Below are 22,224 nucleotides of genomic sequence, written 5' to 3' on the forward strand. Positions count from 1 at the left end.
CCCTAGGCGGAACGGTTGCCATGGCAGTGGCCAGGCACGCGGCTCGTTGGAGGGAAGATGGCGGTGACCGGCTGGCTGGACAGTCTGCGGGCGGCAGAGAAGACGGCGCTGCTGCAAGACGGTAACTCGAGCCCCCCCCCCCCCCCCCATCCGCGAGCACCTTGTTCCTTTCCACCAGGGTCCAGCCCTCCGCGCTGGCGCCCCCGGGACGGGCCCAGCCCGGAGGGTAAGGCTGGAAGGTCGCAGCCTCCTGCCAGGGCAAGTTCTGCATTTGCAGATGAAGAAACCGAGGCTCATATAGATGAGGCGACTGGAACACCCTTCTCTGAACACCCCTAGTTTCCTCCACACTACCTCGCTCCTCTCTGCGTTCTGTTACTAATAAATAATTCTTTTCATGTTCACTATGTCATTTGCTCTTCACCGCAGTCCCGAGAGGCTGTTTTCCACTCTGTTTTACAGAAGAGGAGACTGAAATCCAGGATTTTAGGTCGGCTGCAGCTCCCCCAGTCAGTGGTAAAAGTGGATCTTGACCTGGGATCCCATGAACCCCAGTCTGGAGATGTGTCATAAGAGACGCAGGACACCTGCGCTGTAGTTAGGACTTTGCCTTTAATTTAGCGTGGGCTCCCCAGTCGGCCTCTTATATTTGAACCTCACTTTCCTCATCTGTAAAATGAGGTGAATTGATTATCTCTGTTATCTCTGAGGTCCTTTGCACTTGTAATGTTATGTTTGTAAGTGAACTTCTACATGTTCCTTGGGTCTTTAAAGGAGACAAAGCAACGCTTCCCGCCCCACCCCACCCCCTCCCCCGCCACTTCCCCCATTCCTGCTGGTTCTGGAAGAGGTAGACACAGGGGTATGGAATTCTGACTTTCTAACACCCTAGGATTGGCCAGTGCTTGACGGTCCCTTCCTGGACCCACTTGGCAGCCAGAATGAATTCGGTCTGAATTCCTTGTAGCTTTCAGGAAACTGGCAGGGACTGAAATCCACAGGTAGAGGCCAGTCAAGAAAGCTTGGAAAGTGAAATCAGCTGGTCATTTGCTCCTTTATTCAGGCAGCATTTAGGGATGCTTTTACTGTGTGTTAAGTTGTGTGCTAGAGCAGATAGAAAAAGACATGTTTCAGGAGTTCCCATAGTGGTCAAGAAAAAAAAGGTAAATAAATGAGAGAGTATGTGTTAAGTAGAAGTTGGACTTTTCTATAGAATGCCATGAGAGCACAGAGGTGGAAATGGTTCTTTCAGGAAGATCTGACAGAACAGGTGATGTTCATGGGCCCTAAAGGATAGATAGGTGTTTGCTAAGTGGAGAAGAGGGGATAGTTATTCCACCAAGAGTAACTCACATGTGAAGACACAGAGGTGTTAAAGTGTGTGGATGATTCCTAGGGGCATAACAAAACATTTAGTGAGGCTCAAGCCTTTACCCAGTCAGTCCTGATATCTACCTACACTCTGTCAGGTCCTGGGTGCTAGGATGCAAGAGTGAATAAAAGGTCCCTTTTCTCGAGGAGTGTTAAGGGGAAATGGTAGAACATGAAAAGAAATTGCAGAGAAGTTGGAGTTGTGATAGATCTCCTTTGCCAAACTAAAGATTTTGAACATTATCTCATAGGACGGTGAGATTTGTTTTTATTGGAAGAAGTACATAACATATAGTCACCATTTTAGCCTTTTTTAAGTGTAGTTTTATGGCATTAAGTATATTCACATGGTTGTGCCCCCATTGCCACTGTCCATCTCCAGAAGGTTCATTTTCAGCTGCAACTCCATACCCATTAGCTACTAACTCCTCAGCTGAAACTCTGTATCCATTAAACACTACTCCTCAGTCTCCTTATCTTCGGCCCTTGGCAATCGCCATTCTACTTTCTATCTTCATGAGTTTGGTTACAGCACGGACCTCATATAAGTGGAGTATACGATATTCGTTGTTTTGTGACGGGCTTATTTCACTTAGCATAATGTCTTCAAAACTCATCCATGTTGTTGCATGTGGAAATGAGGAAATGTCATTTGTTGCATGAGGAAATTTTGATTTCCTCCCTTTTTAAAGCTGAATAACATTCTTCCATTGTATGTATGAATATACCACATTTTGTTTATCCACTGGTGTGTCAGTGGACACTTGAGTTGCTTCCACTTCTTAAAAAATTAATTTTATGAATTTTTATTAGAGTATAGTTGCTTAACAATGTTGTATTTGTATCTGCTGTACAGCAAAGTGAAATCAGCTATTCATGTACTCCCTCGCTTTTGGATTTCCTTCCCATTTAGGTCACCACACAGCATTCTGTAGAGTTCCCTGTGCTATACAGTAGGTTTTCATTAGTTATCTATTTTTGCATAGTATTATATACATGTCAATTCTAACCTCCCAATTCCTCCCCAGTCCCCCCTTGATATCCGTACATTTGTTCCCTACGTCTGTGTCTCTAGTTCTGCTTTGCAAAAGCATGTGTGTATGCTTAGTGGCTCAGTTGTGTCCAACTCTTTGCAACCCCATGGACTATAGCCCACCAAGCTCCTCTGTTCATGGAATTTTTCAGGCCAGAATGCTGGAGTGGGTTGCCATTTTCTCCTCCCAGGGATCTTCCAAACCCAAGGATTGAACTGGTGTCTTCTATGTTAGCAGGTGGATTCTTTACCACTGATTCACATGGGAAGCCCTGCTTTGCAAATAAGATCATCTATACCATTTTTCGATATTCCACATATATGCATTAATATACATATTTTTTTCTTTCTAACTTCACTCTGTATGACAGTCTCTAGCTCCATCCATGTCTCTGTAAATGACCCAATTGTGTTCCTTTTTGTGGTTAATATTCCAATGTATATATGTTCCATATCTGTTTTAAAAAAAAAAATTTTTTTTTGAAACTATTTATTTTGGACTGTGCTGGGTCTTTGCTGCCGCACGTGAGATTTCTCTGTTGATAGTTAGACGATTGTGGGCAACTCTCTAGTTGCGGTGCACAGGCTTCTCGTGCCTAGATTCTGTTGTGGAGCACAGGCTCTAGCGCCCTCAGGCTTCATTAGTTGCAGCACACGAGCTTAGTCGCTTTGCGACAGTGTGGAATCTTCCCAGATCAGGGATCGAACTCGTGTCCCCTGCATTGGCAGGCAGATTCTTAATCACTGGACCACCAATGACGCCCCTGTGCCGTATCTTTATCCATTCCTCTGTTGATGGACATTTAGGTTGCTTCCATGTACTGGCTATTGTAAACAGTGCTGCAATGAACATTGGAGTACATGTGTCTTTTTGAATTACAGTTTTTTCCGGGTGTGTGCCTAGTAATGGGATTGCTGGGTCATATCGCAGCTCTGTTTTTAGTTTTTTAAGGAACCTCCATACCGTTCTCCTTAGTGACTGTATCAGTTTACATTCCCGCCAACAGTGCATGAAGTGAAAAGTGAAAGTGAAGTCGCTCAGTCGTGTGCGACTCTCTGTGACCCCGTGGACTGTAACCTACCAGGCTCCTCCGTCCATGGGATTCTCCAGGCAAGAATACTGGAGTGGGTTGCCATTTCCTTCTCCGGGGGATCTTCCTGACTCAGGAATTGAACTCTGGTCTCCCGGCTTGCAGGCAGTCACTTAATCCTCTGAGCCACCAACAGTGCATGAGGGTTCCCTTTTCTCTACACCCTCTCCAGCATTTATTGTTTGATGATGGCCATTATGACTGGTGTGAGGTGATATCTTATTGTAGCTTTGATTTGCATTTCTCTCATAGTTATGTTGAGTGTGTTTGTTGGCCATCTATGTGCCTTCTTTGGATAAATATCTATTCAGGGCTTCTGTCCATTTTTTGATTGGGTTGTTTTTTTTGCTGTTGAGCTGCATGAGTTGCTTATATATTTTGGAGTTATTTTGTCAGTCACTTCATTTGCTAATGTTAATATTTTCACCCATTCTGAGGGTTGTCTTTTCATCTTGTTTATGGTTTCCTTTTCTGTGCAAAAGCTTTTAATTTTAATTGGGTCTTTTTGTTTTTATTTATTTCGGTTTTTGTTTTTGTTCTTATTTTTGTTTTTATTCTTATTACTCAAGGAAGTGGGTTACTTCTGCTTTTTTTTTTAAACCGTAAATAACTACTGCCGTGAACACAGATGTGCAAGTATCTATTCTAGTCCCCGCCTTTCACTTCCTTTGGAAGTGTTCAAACAAATACTTCATCAACCAGGATTTTGGTAAGTTTTTTTGTTAGTGATATCACAAAACAACAGTGTTAGTTTTTTCTCTCCCTAATCAAAACCTAAAAAAGGAAACAAAAAACCCTAATGTGTGACTATGCCTTGTTAAACCACTCCTGGAGATCTGCCCTCCTGATGTGTATGTGAGTGGGCAGAGAATGTGGCTGTCTGCCCACCAAGAATCACTTCTCTTGATAATGAGAACCCAGTACACTTTTTCATAAATCATTATTTTTTCTGTTGCAAATTGTTGGTTTGTTCGATGATTGCTATTCCTGGTAATCCCATTATTTGCAGGAGGGGGACATCAGTATGTTAACAAGTTTTTTAGAAAAATTAAAACCAGAAAAAAGTAAAGAGTACATTGTATGTGAGGTCAGTGTTTTATGAGACTTGATATGATACATACAACACACAGACACATACGTATAGACACACACAAATACACATATGATCGATTACATATATACTGGATTGTGATCTATATCTTATTTCTTACTCTAGGTCCCATTCAGAAAGTTTGACAATCATTGGTCTAGAGAAACTGACTCTTTGTGAGCTATGTGGTATCTTTCATAAATAATTTATTTTCATTGTGGAAATATGAAAAATAAATAAACAAGTCATCCATAATCCTCCCATGTGGCGATAATAACAATTGACATTTTCATACAGAAACATCCATATTTTTTCCATGCATACAAGCTCACACACATACATTTTTTCTTTCACCAAAATATCATAGTAATATACTTAAATTTTTTTATATTCACATACATGAGTACATTTAAAACTGACTGAGCTATGAGGGAAGCCCTAAATATGTATTAGAATGAAGTATAGATGAATATTATGATCTTGGGTAAGGGAGGATATTCTAAGCACAACTTCTGGATAATAACCACAAAGGAAAAAATAATTGACTATATAAAAAGTAAACATTTGTTTGAGAAAATCTACTTTAAACAAAAAGGCAATTAAAACAGACTATTTGCAACATGTGTGGCATGTGCTTACTGTATACAAAGCTCAATCAGATTAGTAAGAAAAAGATGAATACTGAAATAAAATAGGCTAAGGCCTAAACATGTAATTCACTAGAAATATGAGCAATAAACCCTTAGAATACTGTTCATCCTTATAACCTTAAAGCCATACAGATACCCTAGTATGGTTATTAGAGCCTCAACTTTGGCCTCAAGTGAGTTTAAGCCCAGGCTATCATTTCCTAGCTTTTATGACCTTGAACCAGTTACATGATCTTTAAGCCTCAATTTTCTTTATTTGTGAAAGACAAGTACTGGAGGCACAGAGGATTATTGTGAGAATTAAATGCAATCAAGTATGTAAAGCGCCTGGCCCATAGTAAGCACTGTGTCCTGCTGCACTGACGACCAGACTCCAGGGAAGAAGAGGGTCAGGCCCGACACCCTCAGCTACTACAGGCAGCCCCTTGTACCCGCCTCCTGACAGGACAGCCTCTGCCAGCTCTGTGAGCCAAACAAATGATTAAGGGTGGTGTAACCTAGGGGCCTATGGAGAGGCCCTGCAAATTTGGGGGTGAGTGTCCCCAGAGTACAAATTCGGAATGACGCGAAGAACAAGGTCTCGGGGAGTGAGTGGACAGCAAAAGGCTTGGTAGATTGGATGCAGTTGCAAGTGTTGGCTAGTGGCTCCTTCAGCTGATTAAGGGCCTTGGGGCTCTATTCATCAGGGAAACGCTGGGTACCTGATTGCTGGGCATTGGTACTGTCTCACTAAGGAGCCTACCTGTCTGTTTACCTGTCTGTAAAAATGGGAAATTATCTAGCCACTTTTAAGAAGATGCTTAGGATTATACTACTGAGATGGAAGAGTTGGTCTCGGAGATGCCCTTGAATTCTTTCCTTTTTTTCCCTTTGAACATACGTTACTTTTGTTTTAGTATGAAATTGTTTTAACATTTGTTTTCTTTTAAATTTTTATTGGCGTATAGTTGCTTTACATTGTTGTATTAGTTTCTGCTGTACAGCAAAATGGATCAGCTACCTATATCTCCACTGTTTTGGATTTCCTTCCCATTTAGGTCACCACAAAGCACTGAGTAGAGTTCTCTGTGCTATACAATAGATTTCATTAGTTATCTATTTTATACATAGTATCAATAATTTATATATGTCAATTCCGATCTCCTAGTTCATCTCATCCCCACTTCCCCTTGGTATCCATATGTTTGTTCTCTGTCTCTGTCTCTATTTCTGCTTTGTAAATAAGACTGTCTATATCAGTTTTTTCAGATTCCACATATATGTGTTAATATGCGGTATTTATTTTTTCTTAATTCTGATTGCACTCTGTATGACATACTCTAGGTCTGTCTAGGCCACTACAAATGACCCAATTTCATTACTTTTTATGATTAATATTCCACATCTTCTTTATCCATTTCTTCTCTTCTTTCAATGAAAGATGAAGTGATGTTCTTTCATTCTTTCAATCAATATTTAGCTGAGCTCTTAAAATATGCCAAGTACTATGCTTAGTGTTTGGGAAACCATAGATAGAGGGGATAAAATCCTTCTTATCTTAGTAAAGAGACAGGCACTAATCATCCAGAATTCACACAAATGTAAAACCATAACCAAGGAAAATGCCATAGGGAGAATACGTGGGCACTCATTTCAGGTGCTGTGTGATAGGAATGGCATAGAGATGTGCAGAAGAAGGCAGAGTGAGGGGCACAGCTGGAGGGAGTTGCTGGTTGGGAAACCCAGTTCAGTAATCTGAGCACATAGGCTTGGTTTTAGGAACTGGGGAGAGAAAGGTAAATATGATATCATTCTTGAAACAGATACTTTTAAAAGTATCATACTATGAGATAAACGCTCCACTGTGGACATGAATAAAGCACCAGGAAGGCACAAAGAAATAAGTGATGAATTTTGCCGAAGTGGCTAGGAATGATAGTTTTAGGAAGACTTCCCAGTAGAAGTGACATTTCAGTTGAATTTTGAAGGGCAAGGAGTTCAACAGTTGGGAAGAGTGGCTCAGACAGTAAAGAATCTGCCTGCAACGCTGGAGACCCAGGTTCAATCCCTGGGTCAGGACGGTCCCCTGGAGAAGGGAATGTCTACCCACTCCAGTATTCTTGCCTGGAGAATTCAAGTCCATGGGATCACAAAGAATCAGACATGACTAAGCAACTAACACTTTTTTAGAGCTATTGCTCGTAGAATAATCAGCAGAACAAAGACATGTTCAGGGAAAGCAAAAGAGTCCCAGGACTTGGCTTAAAGTAATGGTGGGTGATGGTTGTCAAGGAGTTCGTGGGAGGCTCTGGGAAGATTTTTAATATGCCCATGGCTGTTAGTGTTTCCCAGGCAGATCTCTGGATCTGAAGGCCCACGGCAAGGGGAGGCCAGGGGTAAGACCCTCTTTTGCTTTGTGCCCAGGGAGAAGAAAGGTGCACTATTTGTTCCCCAATGGGAAGGAAATGGCCGAAGAGTATGATGAGAAGACAAACGAACTACTTGGTAAGTGACAGGGGCCCCCGGTGGGCCCTTAGGAACACTTGGGGTGACCTGAGCACAGGTAAACAGGCCTAGCTGAGGCTTCAAGGAGAAGCTCAGCAGTACATGTGGGAGCTCCGCGAGACTGAGGCCCTTGAGGCAGAATTGTTCCTGAGAATAACCCGAGGTCAGGGCCGGACACCAGAGATGCAATGGGTGTCCACTTGGCCAGTGAACCTCACTCCACCCCCAGGCAAATGAGAGAGTTAACTCTTCTAAGGTGTGATTGGGGGAGAAACCACTGGGAAAATCTTCACAGAGAAGGTAGAATTGAAAGTAAGCCTTGTGGGCTAAGTCATGGTGAAGGCAGCTTTCCCTGCACTTTTTTGGCTTAATTTTTGTTTTGTTTTCTGAAACCACATCAGGAACAAGCAAGAATCAGAGGCAGCAGCTTCTGACCTTGCCTCAGAGGCAGCTCTGTTAAATATACCCCTTGTCTTGGAGAACGTCTGAATCAAAGGGAGGAGGAAGGAGAAATGGTGATTTTGCGGCATCATCACTTTCATTCCTGCAGCCCTTTTCCCTTTTTGTCTAAGAATAAGCTCATGAATAGAGGCTCCAGCTCAGATTTCTGGAAATTATTTGATTTGCTCATTCTCTGTTCTCAGGTATGCATATCAGCATGAACTGACTTCCCGAAGCTAGGTGGCTGGTTCTTTGACCCAGGGCCTGAGGCTGTCAGCAGTGGGAGTTGGTCTCTTTTTATTAAGTTTCACCTGAAATGCTAAGACCAATGATGGAATCATGGGCTGGGTTATTTTCTTGTCATTATTCTTGACTTTAATTTCTTCCTGGGCCTGATGGACAGGTAGTACTGTTGAGGGAATTTCTTTTTCCCTTTTTCTGACAGCTCGTAAATGTCTAGAACTGACAACATGGATCACATGGGTTTGCATTCTCTTCATCTCCAGTCTTAAAATGTGTGTCCTGCGCATGCTCAGCCGCAAAGTGAAGTGTTGATCCTTCCTTATTATGAGCTGCTTGGGTTCCAGTCCCAATTGGTTTAATATGGTGCTATTAAAAAATCTTGATGTGTTTAGCATATGACACTGATTTGGTGGAAACCAATACAGTAGTAATATCCTCACAATGCATGGTAATTTATAGCACTCTCAGGGGGTGACAGCCTTGGAATGCCTAATGGGGTGAGCTTATGAAAGCAGAGGTCACGTGGGCTGACCAGCACCATCACCAGGCCAAGGACTTGCCACAGCTCCTCTCGCTGAGCCCCCAGTGGCACTCTCTTCTTCTCACAGAGCGAATAATACAGCTATTGCTGCTGTGGCTATAAAAACAAACAAGTAAACCCAAAGGCCTCTTAGTTGTGCTTGGACACAAACTTGAAATGAAGAACAATCCCAGGTTACTTCATTGGTAACATCCCATGTGAACCTGTCACTTTCCCTCGTGGCAGGTCAAGACTAGACAGGGGCCTCCCAACTCCTTTTTCTTAAAAGCAGAAATGGAGGTTCATAGGAGAATGTTGTTTGAAAAAGTCTACCTAAGGATAGTAATACTGTACCTTTTATTGGGCGCCATGCCAAGTGCTTTACACCAACCAGCCCCGTCACAGCTCAGCGTGGTAGGTAGGTGCTGCTGCATTAATTTTACAGTCAGGAAAACTGCAAGTTTCAGGAGCTTAAGCACCTTGCTCAGAAGCACATAGCTGGTTAGTTACAGGGCTTGGGTTTAAGCCTAGGTCTGTGTGATGAAGAGCCCGTGCTTTTAATCCACAACAACATACTGTTGGGAGTTGAGAATATTTAATCCTGTTTTGTTTTTTTAACTAAATTTTGTTCTCCTCAGAATGGCCCAAGTAGAGACTGGTGGGAGCAGGACAGAGGGGAACACTCCACTCAAACCACTGGGCCCTTTGAACAGCTGACCCTTTTCTTATTCATCTCCAACCACCCCACCCCATGCCTGCCAGCTTGCAAAATACTGTTTGTTTTTAATTTTTAAGTATAAATAATCCCAGGGCCTGAACTGACTTTCACTTGTGCATTCGTTGAAGCAAAATATGGACAGGGTTTTTGTGGTGTAAATGGGAATGGTTTCCATTTTTTATTTTTTTCCAGCTAATTATACAAATTGGATAATTGGTCAAACTGGTTTTCTGTCTGAAAAACCCAGAAAGTAATTTATAGAGAGAATTACCAATAGTGCATCTGTCTGGGTCAGAGCCCTTCCAGTCGGTGTTAATAACCATAGTAGTGTCATATTTTTTTTCCTGCCCGCTCAATGCTATTCATCCCCACCCCCCACAATGAATGCTGTATGTGTATTCATAGAGAAAAAAAACTGAAGGGCCCCATAACAATGATCGGAACATCAAACCAGCCCTAGAAGAACACAGCATGTCCAGGGGGGCCGAGGCTGAAGGGCAGGCCATCCCCCAGCGATTACATTCGGATTACCGGCTTAATCTGCTGTGGTATTTGACCGCCAGCCTAACCACCCCAGGCTGCATTTGGAGGATATTGAGCACTTTCATCCCCAAGCACTTCACCGGCTTTATAAATGACCCACTCGATTCCCTTCAGCCTCCTCAGGGATGGGACGTGGCAGCTGTTTAATAGCCACATAGCAATGTTGCAGTGTTTTAGGGCAGAAAAGAAGAATCCTGCATCCAGTTTAAGCTGCAGGGAGTATTTAGGAAAGGGGAATGTAATTACCCACACTGGAAGTGGGCCAGGGCTGGGAGCTCTGGGGAAGGAGGCCTTTAGGACCTGTACTTTCCAGCCCACCTGAAAGATGGGGCCTCCTTTCAGCAGTCAGGGACATCAGCCTGCTTCCTGCTGACTTAGGAAAAAGGCCCCAGGCGCTGCCTCCATCATATATTCCCCATCAGACCCTTTACAGGGTCATTGAAAGTCTCCTTTCCAAGGACTGGCCCTGGCTCAGCCAGGAAGATATGACAGCGTCCCGGGGAGCTGCCTTGCGCACACCAGTTTGGGTTTAACATATAATCAAATCAGAGTGACAGCAGGTGGAAACAGTCTTCTGTTGCCGCAGGAGCTGTCCTTGAGTTCAGGAACAAAGACAGGACAAGAAAGACAAGACAAAGCGTGTATTTGCATGTGTGCATCCATGCCCACATCCATGGGAGAAATAATAAGGACTTCACCAAAATCATTTATTGGCTCTTATCTCACAGGGGAATGAATACAGAGACCTTCTTCATATTCTAACAAAGAATTTAACCCCAAGGTGTTAAAAATGGTGAAACAGCCAAGGGTCCAAGTTTCTGTGACCTGAGTGGCTTTTAAGGCCAGCAGTAAGGAAACCAGTAGCTAACTTTCCATCTCCTTAGGGTCCTTTTGGGCAACATTTCTGTTCCAAACCCAATTATTCCATAGATAAGAGTAGAAAAGAGTAGATCAGAATTGGCTTTCCTGGCCACACTGGCACTGTGCTTCAGGACACATGATTTAACAAGGCCCGTGATCACCGGACACCTCACTTGTCCAGCCTCAAATAATTAAGTGTTTTTCAGAAATTAAATTTTCAAATAATTGAAGCTTTTCTTTTAAATGCGAAAATCTTAAAAAGAAATAGAGCTTAAAAAAAAAAAAACTAAAAATATTATATATGCTATTGAATATTTTTGAGGAGGACATTGCAACCCACTCCGGTATTCTTACCTGTAGAATCCCCATGGATGGAGGAGCCTGGCTGGCTACAGGGTCGCAAAGAGTTGGACACGACTGAAGAGACTTAGCACAGATAAATATTTATAGAATACAAGTTAGCCATTTACTAGTGATTCAGATTCTGGTCTTGGAGTTAGGAGACGTGAATTTTACCTGTGGATTTTGCAAGTGAGTGTCTCTTTCTGAGCCTTGGTAATTCTTTATACTCTTCCTTGGAGAGAGGTAGCAGGGGTTGAAGGAGAGCAGGCAGGGAAGAATGCTATTTCTCATTTGAAAGATACAAGCATTGGACTGGACGCTTTCTAAAAGAACCTCCACCTTTAAGCTCTGTTTTGACTGTTCTCACCTCGGGATCCCATCAGGGTCTAAGGATGCTTGTTTGCCCTCACACCAAATGGTCCCACACGCTTTTGAGTTCTGACCCTGCACTCAGTGTGAGCTACCCCATCGTGCTGTTGTCAGTATGCCTGGGAAAAAATAATGTCCTGCCTTATTCTACACATCGCATTTTACACGTGTCTGAGTAAGAATCTGGGAGTGATCTTTTCTACAGTAGAGTGAGATACACGGGTCTGTCACAGTAAGTCGCAGCTTAGAGGCGTTTGTAGTTTCTGAATTTGTAGCTGTGAAGGCTGCAACCCAGAAGACTGGCTTCCTAGTTAAGCAAGGTATTACGAGAATAGATTTGGATGTACTTCTAGTCACAGTCCAGTCACTTAAGAGAGAAGTATTTGTGAGAAAAAAAAAAAAAAGTTGCCTATAAAGCATATTTCCAAGTTTTACTCTTCCTTATTAATTTTCATTATAAACTTGGAAATGTGTTTCTAGGGAGAGTTTCTGGCCCTGAGACGTAATAAAATCCCATTGCAGAATTCAACAGACCTTATAAAAGCACATATTCAAGGGAAAATCCTCATTTTACAGCATACTTTTGTGTTCAGCTTGTGTGCCTTACTTAGAGCAGGGAGGGTGTTTGGGGTTTGGCGCAGCTACTCAGAAGAAACCCATCCTGAGAATCACACTCACCCCCCAGCCCAGAAAAGGAGCAACCACCACAGGACACCGGGTGCTTTCTGAGTTGTTTAGCTCCTCACGGCCACTCCAGGAAGGCTGCTGGCCTGGAGCAGCGCCTGAGCCGCCACCTGGGAGACCCCCATTGCCTCAGGGAGGGAAGGAGCCGAGCGCTCGCGCTTGGGAAAGCCCCTTGTGGCCACGGGCTGCTGACAGCAGTCGGCCGTGACAGGGCTGGGTGGGGTCCCTGAGCATCCCAGTGGGGCTCTCAGTGTCTACTGCACTAGACTTTTCACTTAAAATTTCCATAAAAGTGTGGGCCTTACCGGAAAAAAAAATTCTTATGCAAACATCTGGGCTGTAAAATAGAAATGATTATTTGCATTATAAAAGGATGATTCCACTCTATAAGAAATTTATGTTAGATCTTTTATAAATAATACACTTAAAATATGGTGTGTGCCTCACGTTTCCTGTAAATACAACTGTGGGGGTGTTATTTTAAGCCAGGTACACCTGAAATGAGTAAACTTCTCAATTTGGACTTCTGAGTCATGAGACAAATCTGCTTATCAGCTTTCACACTCTTAACTCATTCTTCCTTTGCCTATTTTTAGAAGGAAGAATGCACATCAACTCAGGCTTCTTGGGATCCATATTTTCCCTGTTACTAGTAGCCACCCTTTTCCCAACCTTCACATCATCCCTGTGCTTGAAGTCATACCTGGGGGTTTCTGACTTCACTTGGCGCCTTTCATAGCTTTAATTCTTTTTGTCTGGGCTCCCTGATCTGTTCTTTACAAAATGTCTAATATTGAAAATGCTCTCCTGAGATTTCAGGGGTTGTGAGGTCCCTGCTCAGATGGATAAAGTTAGTCCATGAAGGCCTGTCGCTCCCACTTTTATCCTGTTCCTGTACCTAAAGTGATGTCAACGATTCAGCAGAAGAGAGCAGAACACCTTTCCTCCCCGTAATCCCACTGCTTCCTTCTCTCCTCAGTGAGGAAGTGGCGTGTGAAGAGTGCCCTGGGAGCCTTGGGCCAGTGGCAGATTGAGGTGGGAGAGCCAGCACTCCCAGGAGCAGGGAGCCTGGGGCCTGAACTCATCACGGAAAGCAATGCCAATGTATGTCTGTCTGTCAGGTGTCTTGGGGAGGCTGGGGGAGTGGGCTGCTAGCCCTCAAGGGCAGCCACCATGTCTTGTTCACCTCCTCATCTTCAGTGTGCCCACCTGGACGCAGTTCCCTTGAATGGATACCCAAAGGGTTCTGGCTTAGTCATCCCAGAGCAGGGGCTCCAGGCTTCGTAGGTCACAGCAGTGGAAGCATCAGAGGAGAGCTAAGGATCTCCCATTTTGTCCCCGGGTAGAGCTTTGTGGAGGGGAGCCATCCCTTCCCACCCTTCTCCAAGAATAGTCCTTGAATTGGATTTGCCTTCTGCAGCCCATATTTGTGCGCAAAGACACCAAGATGAGTTTCCAGTGGCGAATTCGAAACCTCCCGTACCCTAAGGATGTTTACAATGTCTGTGTGGACCAGAAGGAGCGCTGTGTTGTCGTCAGAACAACCAACAAAAAGTAAGTGGCATGGTAGGCACCTGCCTACTTGTGTATGAGCAAGGTGGGGGTGGGGTTTGACCTAGGGTTAGGACTCAGACAGTTCCCCACCTCAGAGGGTAGAGCAGCCTCCTCTTCCAGCGCTGAGAGGGGCAGAAGGGCTTTACTACAGCCCTAGAGCATTGGAGAAGGAAATGGCAACCCACTCCAGTGTTCTTGCCTGGAGAATCCCAGGGACAGAGGAGCCTGTTGGGCTGCCTTCTATGGGGTCGCACAGAGTCGGACATGACTGATGCGACTTAGCAGCAGCAGCAGCAGAGTAGGTACTAAAAGCTGAAGGGCTTTCTCTCTTCGGCCCTTGAATACTGTAATCAGAACCAGCTTGAATATTGTACTCAGCTCCATCAGGGCAGGGAAATTTGAACAATGAGTGTCTGGTCCAGTACTTGGCATATGCTGGAGCTCAGTAAACATTTGTTGGATGAATGAGGGGATGAGGAAATCACCCAGCCACTGACTTGCGATCTTAGGTGGTTCTGCTGTAAGGTTACTATGCCTTGACCTCTGGCTGGCTCCAGTCCATGATGAGCTTGGAGCTGGCAGGGAGCCAGAGCCTGGAAGGCACACCTGTCTGAGGTGGCAGTTACAGAGGTGTCTGGGAGCAGCAAACTTGATCCAACCCCCCTGGGGGTAGGGGTGTCCCTAGAGGGACAGGGGGTGAGTGCTTCTTGGAAGTCTCTTGCATGATGTTTCAAAGAGTGTGCTCACATCCCTTTTCCTCCTCTTCTCATGGCCTGCTCAGTTCAGTTCAGTTCAGTCGCTCAGTTGGGTTGAGGGGACAGAAGGTGACCGAGGTGGAGATCTGATCCTGGCGGGACTGCTTCTTGGCTGATTATCTTGTAAATGCACTGATCTCATTTGGGTTTCTGGAACTCTGACTGACCACAGAAGAGAAGAGCCCCGTAATGACTTGGTTGTGAACTGAATCAGAGGGATTGCAGTGTAGGATCAACTCCCATGAAATAGATTTAGGGCATTGAGATGGGAGGTTTTATGAGTTACTAGTCCACAGACGGTGAAGCTACCCAGCATGTCTCATGGGGTGCTCAGCTTAGGCCAGAGATGTCCCCTCCAGTTTACCTAGAGTAAGGAGGACCCAGTATTGGTCCATCTTCTCAGGCGGTGTGGTGCCAGCCTCCCACCATCTCTCTCAGGTCCATGATGCCACAGGGAAGCAGTGTGGCTCCCAGGCTCCCCTGGTGCAACCCTGGGTTCACCCTCCTCTCTGACCCCCACATCCTGTCACTTTGGCAGGGTTAAGGGGTGGGGAAGGGGTGGAGATGAATGAATTAATTTCAGGATTATTGCTGTACATGCAGCCAGCAGCCCCTAAAGTGAGACTTGTCTATAAATATAAAGTCATAATAATAAGGGTTTGCGTTTGTAAAGCACTTTATAGCCCTCAGATAAAAGGCAGTTTATTCCCGTTATTGTTCTCATCATTAACAGGAGTCAGTGCCTAAAGTAGAATTTAGCAATTTCAGACAACAGAGAAATTGCCTTTAGGAAAACAAACTCCATGCTTCAGCAAGCATTCCCTGGCGTCAGAGGCCCTGGGCCCAAACTAGGAACAAAAGTGCTTCTGATAGCGCTTGAATCTGCAGCCCAGCAGTTTGTGGAGCTGGCTGCTGCCTCCCTTTTGTCCCCCAGAGGTCACTGTCGAATATAGATATCAAGCAAAAATGTGATTACCAAGGAGCGAGAGAAGAGAGGCTAGCTAGCTCACCAGAAAATTCATCTGCAGGCCGGTCCTCTGGGTCCCATCTCCTGCGCATATCCAACCATAGGTGGCACTGTTGGCCAGGCGCTCCACTCCAGCGCCCCGGGCAAGGGGAGATGCTGCTGAACTGCCCGGTGAGGCCAGGTGGGATGGGAGTCGTGCCTCCAGAAGGAGCAGGACCAGGATCGGATTCCCACCGAGGGGAGAGTATGTGAGTGCTCACTTCAGGGCCTGCACTGAGATCTCAGGGTCAGTGCGGCCCAGCCTGGCGCAGCACAGCCTCGGGACCCTCTGCTGGGAGGAAGGCGGGAGAGGCTGCTAAGCCCTCAACCGGCTCCTCCTGAGCCTAGTGGCATGTTCATTTTCTACTTGGAGTAGTAACACGTCGTGTACCTTTACTTCCTCTAACTATACACAACTCAGTGGCTATTCCTTTGAGCAGAGTTTAACTTTTTCAAGGTACTGTAAAACTATTTTCTGATCATCATACCACCCAGTGGTGGACAGGGTATGTATAATTCTCGTGCTGTATATGAACGATTCCGTGAGAGCATCTATAAAGTCAGCATGATGCACTTGACTTACTGGAGGGGATAGTGACGGTTTTCATGCCCAGGCCTCTGCAGTTTCCACCACACTGTGGCTTTTCTGATTTGATGTCCTTCACCTGAAGGTTCCATGTCTGCCCTGATTCTAATATTCTGGAATATGGTCATCAATAAAAGCCAGAGTCCCTGAAAAACTGGGTTTGCCACTTTTCTTGATAGAATTGATTCCAGTGAATTATGTCCTTGGCCTCAGGTAATAGCAAGAGATGAACCAGGGAAGGAAGAAGCTGCTTTTCTGGGATCTGATTGTGGCGTCATCTGTTCCCATCATCTGTTAGGAATGCTTGTGCAGAGAGAAGGTTCTGAGCCTCAGCCTTAGAAGCTGGCAGCTCTGAGTGGAAGGAGCTGGGCGTGGAGTAGGAGGATGTCAGCTTGAATCTGGCCTCTGCTACATATTAATTGTGGCATTTTTGGGCAAGGTTTCCTCATCTATCACAGGAGAATACTCCTGCGTACATCATAGATTGTTTGGGGAATTAGAAAATTGTATATTGTACTCAGCCCTGTGGCCGGCCTGAGGAAATTGGAGCCTAAAGAGAGTTTGGCTGATTTGACATTGGTAATACTAACTCTGTGGGAGTGTTAATAGGCATCTCTAGAAAAAAGGATTCTGTGGTCAAATAAGGTTAGGAAACTGAATTAAATGGGTTTCTCTTTGGTAGGACTTCTGAGAGCCTGAAATATGTGAATGTGCATTATAGGTAGAGGTGACCAGTTTGTCCGGAGTGTTGATGTTTAAGCAAGAAGGAAGATGGGCCTACTGATCGTCTAAGGGACAGACTGACTACAGGCTTCCCTCGACCACTCTGGCCAAGCCTGTGTGCAGAGCACCCACGGGAGGTCTGTGGGCCCAGCCCATGTGACTCCACAGCCGTCCTGCTTCTACTATCAGCTTCCTTCAGAGCCGCTCTCTCTAGGCCTGCTCTCTTGTGCCCTTTCTCAGTTCAATGCGAAGGGAGAACAAGCTGGGAAAGGACTGGGAATGGGGAAGGGAATATAGCAGAGAAAGAGAGTGATGCAGTGCTGTAGGTCATCTCTGAAAGAGTGAAGGAGCTGTCTTTTTGCACAGCTTGGAGACAGGTACCAGGTTAGCCTGTTCTGTTCCCAGTGACTTAAAAGTTCATCTGGGGCAGCTATTTTGAGAAAGGAATCTGGAGGAAGAAACAGATCCTGGAGTTAAGTGGCCTGCCCAGAGTCACAGGGCAGGGCCAGGGGTCCTCCTGAGAGCCCTTACTTCCACATACATCTTTGCACGCTTTTACATTCAGAAAGGAAGGCCACTCTGTGTTAGAGGGAGTGCTCAGGAGACCTGCATAGTGGTTGAATCCTGGGGGAGACCACCCCCCATCTCTGCCCCATCCTTGGAACCTAGATGGTCTGATCCTTTGAGGTGAGAATGGAGAGCGGTAGAGGAGTCAGGAGATTGAGGGGATTATCACTGTAATAAGGGCATCTCCCTTTACCAGTTTTATGACGTGGACAAGATACCTGACTTGCCTGTGCCTCAGTCTCCTCTTCTATAAAAGAGGATGACAGAAGCAGCCAACCTGAGAGCGCTGTTTTCAGGAGTCAGTGTGTGAACAGTGCCCGGCACGGATTTAGAATTCATAAATGTCACCTCTCACTGTGTGGCTGAGACTGAGGATAGTGAAGGCAGGTGAGAATGGGGGTTGTTGCACATCAGCTAAAAGCCCAGGGACTACCCCACTATAAAGGCCTAGCTTTCAGCAGAAATAAGATTTCAGGCAGCGATATGGCCTTGTTTCTTCTTCATCCTTAAAGCCCCAGGTCACAGCTCTGGGACAGAGTTGATGCCTAAGAAATGTTTGCTGCCTGCCTAGGGCTGCCAGAGGCTGGGCGTTTGGACTTGCCTGGAAGCACAGTGGGTCCGTCTCTAGTCCAGGTGCTGGTGAGAAGGTGAACCGTGGTATTCTCAGGGCAAATCCCAAGGCAGGGATAGAGATAAGGGGGTGTGAGCTGTTTCTTGAGGAGAGAAAGCAGATGCTTCATGCTCCCTTGAAGGCTGCCCATCAGGAGCCCCTGAAAAGATGGGTTTAACCTCAACCAATAAACTAAATCCATTAGAATAGACTCAAAACAGTGAGCCCCCAGACCTACTCTGCCACCACCTCCCTGCCATGTGAGAGGTGATGGGAGTACCACAGGGACGCTGAGGCAAGTCGTGCAACTCAAGTTCCCTTTATCTTGTCATTGCTGTTGAGGCCAAGCCCTGGACTCTACCTCCCCTGCCTGGGGCATGTGCCTTGACAGCGTGGGACACAGGTGTGTCCCTGTCCCCCCTCCCCAGCACACAGCCAGGTAGGCATTGAGGACGTGCCACGTTCTGCACAGCGAGGCCTTACACAGGCCCACTGGGTTCAGTTGAGCCGTGTGTGCCAGGCTGCTGCTCTCCCGCTTCTGCTTGTGTGTATTTGCAGGGAAGATGTTAACACTTCCTAACAAGCCTTTGTGTTCATCTAATCTCCGCTGTTTAACCTTTGACTCCCTCCCTATTATCAGTGTCTGCCACCTTTGCTGGCCAGACCAAGGGCCCCAGGAAGAGCCCTCAGCCTGGGCTGGCTAGGAGGAGGATGAGGCCGACATTCCACCCCGGTCTGCAGGCAGATGGATCGTCTTTCCCTGGGGCAGAGCTTTGGAAAATAAAGCAAACTTGTGGTGCCATTAGGATCCCCCAACCCCCACTCCTTTTGAACTGTCAGCCTTTAAGTAAACATTCTTTTCCTGCCATGGGTCCCAGCACCTTGGCGGGGAGTGAGGAACCTGGGAGGAGAGGGGGCCCTGAGAGTCCTCACTGAACAAGGGATTTCAGCAGGGAGAACAGGGCAGAAATGCTGCCTTGATGTCAACTCTGAGTACCCAGGGCATCGGGGCTTTTGAAGTGGACTGGGGGGAGCTGCCATAGGACCAGGCCCCTCTCAAGTATTAAAAGCCAGTCCTCTCCAGGCCCTCACTTGCGTGTGTTTGTGCCTGTCTGCAGTGTTCTCTGCGCAGGCCACAGCCTCGTGGCAGCACTGATGCCATGCCTGGGTGACAGGTCTGGAGGCCACCAGCCAGAGCCTAGGTGACACTTCCACCAAGGAAAATGCCAGACGGTCCTGTTGCCAGAGATGAGGAGGCCATTCTTAGTGCTCCAATGTAATAAGCTCCAGACCAGGATTGGGGAACTTTAATCTGACCCTACTAACTGGCTGTGAAACCAGGCAAGATAATTCACCTCTCTGAGCCCGAGTTTCCTCTCTGGTAAAGGAGGTCAAATTTCCTGCAAAATCCGGTTACAGACATTATGGGTTGGATGTTACTATCTGGGTCGTCGTTTTTGTTTAATTTTGGGTGCACTGCTCCGCATGTGGGATCTTAGTTCCTTGACCAGGGATCAAACCTGCACCCCCTGTATTGGAGGCACGAAGTCTTAACCACTAAACTGCCAGGTGAGTCCCAGGGTTTCCCCCCCGCCGCCCCAACTAAAGGGATCGTTCATGGCAAATAAATGGGGAAACAGTGGTTGACTTTATTTTGGGGGGCTCCGAAATCACTGCAGATGGTGACTGCAGCCATGAAATTAAAAGATGCTTACTTCTTAGAAGAAAGTTATGACCAACCTAGACAGCAGATTAAAAAGCAGAGACATTACTTTGTCAACAGAGGTCCATCTAGTCAAGGCTATGGTTTTTCCAGTGGTCATGTATGGATGTGAAAGTTGGACTGTGAAGAAAGCTGAGCGCCGAAGAATTGATGCTTTTGAACTGTGGTGTTGGAGAAGACTCTTGAGAGTCCCTTGGACTGCAAGGAGATCCAACCAGTCCATCCTAAAGGAGATCAGTACTGGGTGTTCATTGGAAGGACTGATGTTGAAGCTGAAACTCCAATACTTTGGCCACCTGATGTGAAGAGCTGACTCATTGGAAAAGACTCTGATGCTGGGAAAGATTGAGGGCAGGAGGAGAAGAGGACAAAAGAGGATGAGCTGACTGGATGGCATCACTGACTCAATGGACATGGGTTTGGGTGGACTGTGGGAGTTGGTGATGGACAGGGAGGCCTGGCGTGCTGTGGTTCATGGGGTTGCAAAGAGTCGGACACGACTGGGCGACTGTACTGAACTGAACTGAAAGGGATCATTAATCTCTGGACTGGCACCTGCAGATGAGGGGGACCATGTGTGATATGTGAAAATGGAGTAGGGTCTTATGGTCAGCAAAGTAGGCCAGAACCCCAGAGATCGGGCTTCTGTGATGAGTCACACGGCTTGTTCTCTTAGGGAGATTTCTCCTTGTGGATTAACTTCCCTCTCTTGCCTATAAGTGGAGTCAGGCTAACCCTAAAAGAGGGAGAGGTAGCAGAGGGCCTCAGTAAAGTGCCATGTAAGTGCCACTGTCAGTCCCCAGCTCTGGAAGACAGCCTTAGGTGTCCTTATTCTGTCCTTGTTTGCAGACATAGCTGTTTTCTTGGGGTGCTGAGGAGGTAGCGCTTGCCTGGCCCAGTTGTGTTTCCCGGGAGGCTTCTTCCACATGTCTCTGGGATTGATGAACTTGAAATATGAGTCACTCTAACCCCTGGTCTAATCAAGGAATTATGACTGGCCAAAAGGCCTTTCATTCTTTTCTTTCCAGGGTCACTAAGCTCTAAAATACTGGCCTTCTAACTGGCTTCCCTTCTTCCTCTTTGGCTGGGGGGTGGGGAGGACTGTATAGAAGCTTGGCATTAAAGGGCCTGATGCCCATCTGTGGGGGTCCCCATGCTGGGTGTTCTCACGGCCTCTTGGTGTCCCCACAGGTACTACAAGAAGTTCTCCATTCCTGACCTAGAAAGATACCAGCTACCTCTGGATGAATCCTTGCTGAGCTTTGCTCACGCCAACTCCACTCTCATTATCTCTGTAAGATTTGTTCAGACTTCTTGGCCACTGTGTCAGGGAAAGGCTCCTTCTTTTGACCACTTCCCAGTTACTCAGTTGCAGCCCCAACGACTCCTGGGGTATGCTTGCTAGGGAACAGGCCTCTCCAACAGAATGGGATGAGCAGGCGAGGGCTCAGGAGACTGATTTTAAAATCACAGCTAGAACTGGGTAGAGGGTGATGGGGAGGGGTGAGATCCACAGAACTGGAGCTCTAGAAGGTCCAAAAGCCTACCTGTACCCCCACGTGACCTTAAGCAAATCATTCAACCTTGTAGGCCTCAATTCCCTCGTCTTTGAATAAAGGGAGCAGGAGGAGGATCTCCCTGGTGGGCCAGTGGTTAAGACTTTGCCTTCCTATGCAGGGGGCATGGATTCAATCCCGGGTTGGGGAACTAAGATCCCACATGCCTTGTGGTTTGGCCAGAAATGGGGCAGGGGGCCCTGAGTCTGTTGGGTGGAGGCTGTGTGTTGAAAGGGGTGATATGATTGATTCATGTCTTCTCCTTGCTCCATCCTCAGTACCAGAAGCCAAAGGAGGTCCTGGTAGCTGAGTCAGAGCTGCAGAAGGAACTGAAGAAGGTGAAGACAGCCCACAGCAGTGATGGGGACTGCAAGACTCAGTAGCTGACGCCTGAGCCTGACTTCTGACACTGGGTGGGTGAGGCTTTTGCTGTAGGCCTGTGAGACTTTGGGCTTGGGTCTTTCTGGCACAGGGGCAGCCTCTCTCCTCCCAGGAGCTGTCTAAGCTTTGTAAGAACTGGGCCTCAGGGCATTCCTAGCCCTAGGTCGTGGTCTTCCCTCCTGAGTAAAGCAATTCTGAGTCACTATGTGTGCTACCCCCGTGTCCTCTGGTGCTTCTGCCCCCAGGGAGGGGCTGGCGAGGACATTTCCTTCTTCACTAGCCTCTGGACCTTCAGTGTAGAACCTTCCACGTAAAGGTATGGG

General features: G+C 46.3%; 1 protein-coding gene across 2 annotated transcripts; it reads left to right on the top strand.

Moving 5' to 3' along the window:
* Position 1: 1 nt before the first annotated feature.
* On the top strand, positions 2–22,115 carry DPCD (deleted in primary ciliary dyskinesia homolog (mouse)). Of its 2 annotated transcripts, XM_061403201.1 has the most exons (6): positions 2–121; positions 7,639–7,719; positions 13,420–13,544; positions 13,861–13,994; positions 21,156–21,258; positions 21,799–22,115. In XM_061403201.1, the coding sequence occupies exons 1-6, from the start codon at positions 58–60 to the stop codon at positions 21,901–21,903; spliced, it is 612 nt and encodes a 203-aa protein (XP_061259185.1). In that variant the 5' UTR covers positions 2–57; the 3' UTR covers positions 21,904–22,115. The 2 variants fall into 2 exon arrangements, with proteins under 2 accessions (XP_061259185.1, XP_061259186.1); XM_061403202.1 differs by lacking the exon at positions 7,639–7,719 and having other exon boundaries at positions 40–121.
* The last annotated feature ends 109 nt before the right edge of the window (positions 22,116–22,224 follow it).

This window comes from Bos javanicus, chromosome 26 (assembly GCF_032452875.1).
Source record: "Bos javanicus breed banteng chromosome 26, ARS-OSU_banteng_1.0, whole genome shotgun sequence".
Classification (NCBI taxonomy): domain Eukaryota; kingdom Metazoa; phylum Chordata; class Mammalia; order Artiodactyla; family Bovidae; genus Bos; species Bos javanicus.

Bases quoted from the DNA above. Each gene is read 5' to 3' on its own strand.
- DPCD (XM_061403201.1), top strand. From the start codon at position 58: ATGGCGGTGACCGGCTGGCTGGACAGTCTGCGGGCGGCAGAGAAGACG. The intron at 13,545-13,860 runs GTATGTCTGTCT...TGCCTTCTGCAG, and splicing joins TCACGGAAAGCAATGCCAAT to CCCATATTTGTGCGCAAAGA. The intron at 21,259-21,798 runs GTAAGATTTGTT...CTCCATCCTCAG, and splicing joins ACTCCACTCTCATTATCTCT to TACCAGAAGCCAAAGGAGGT.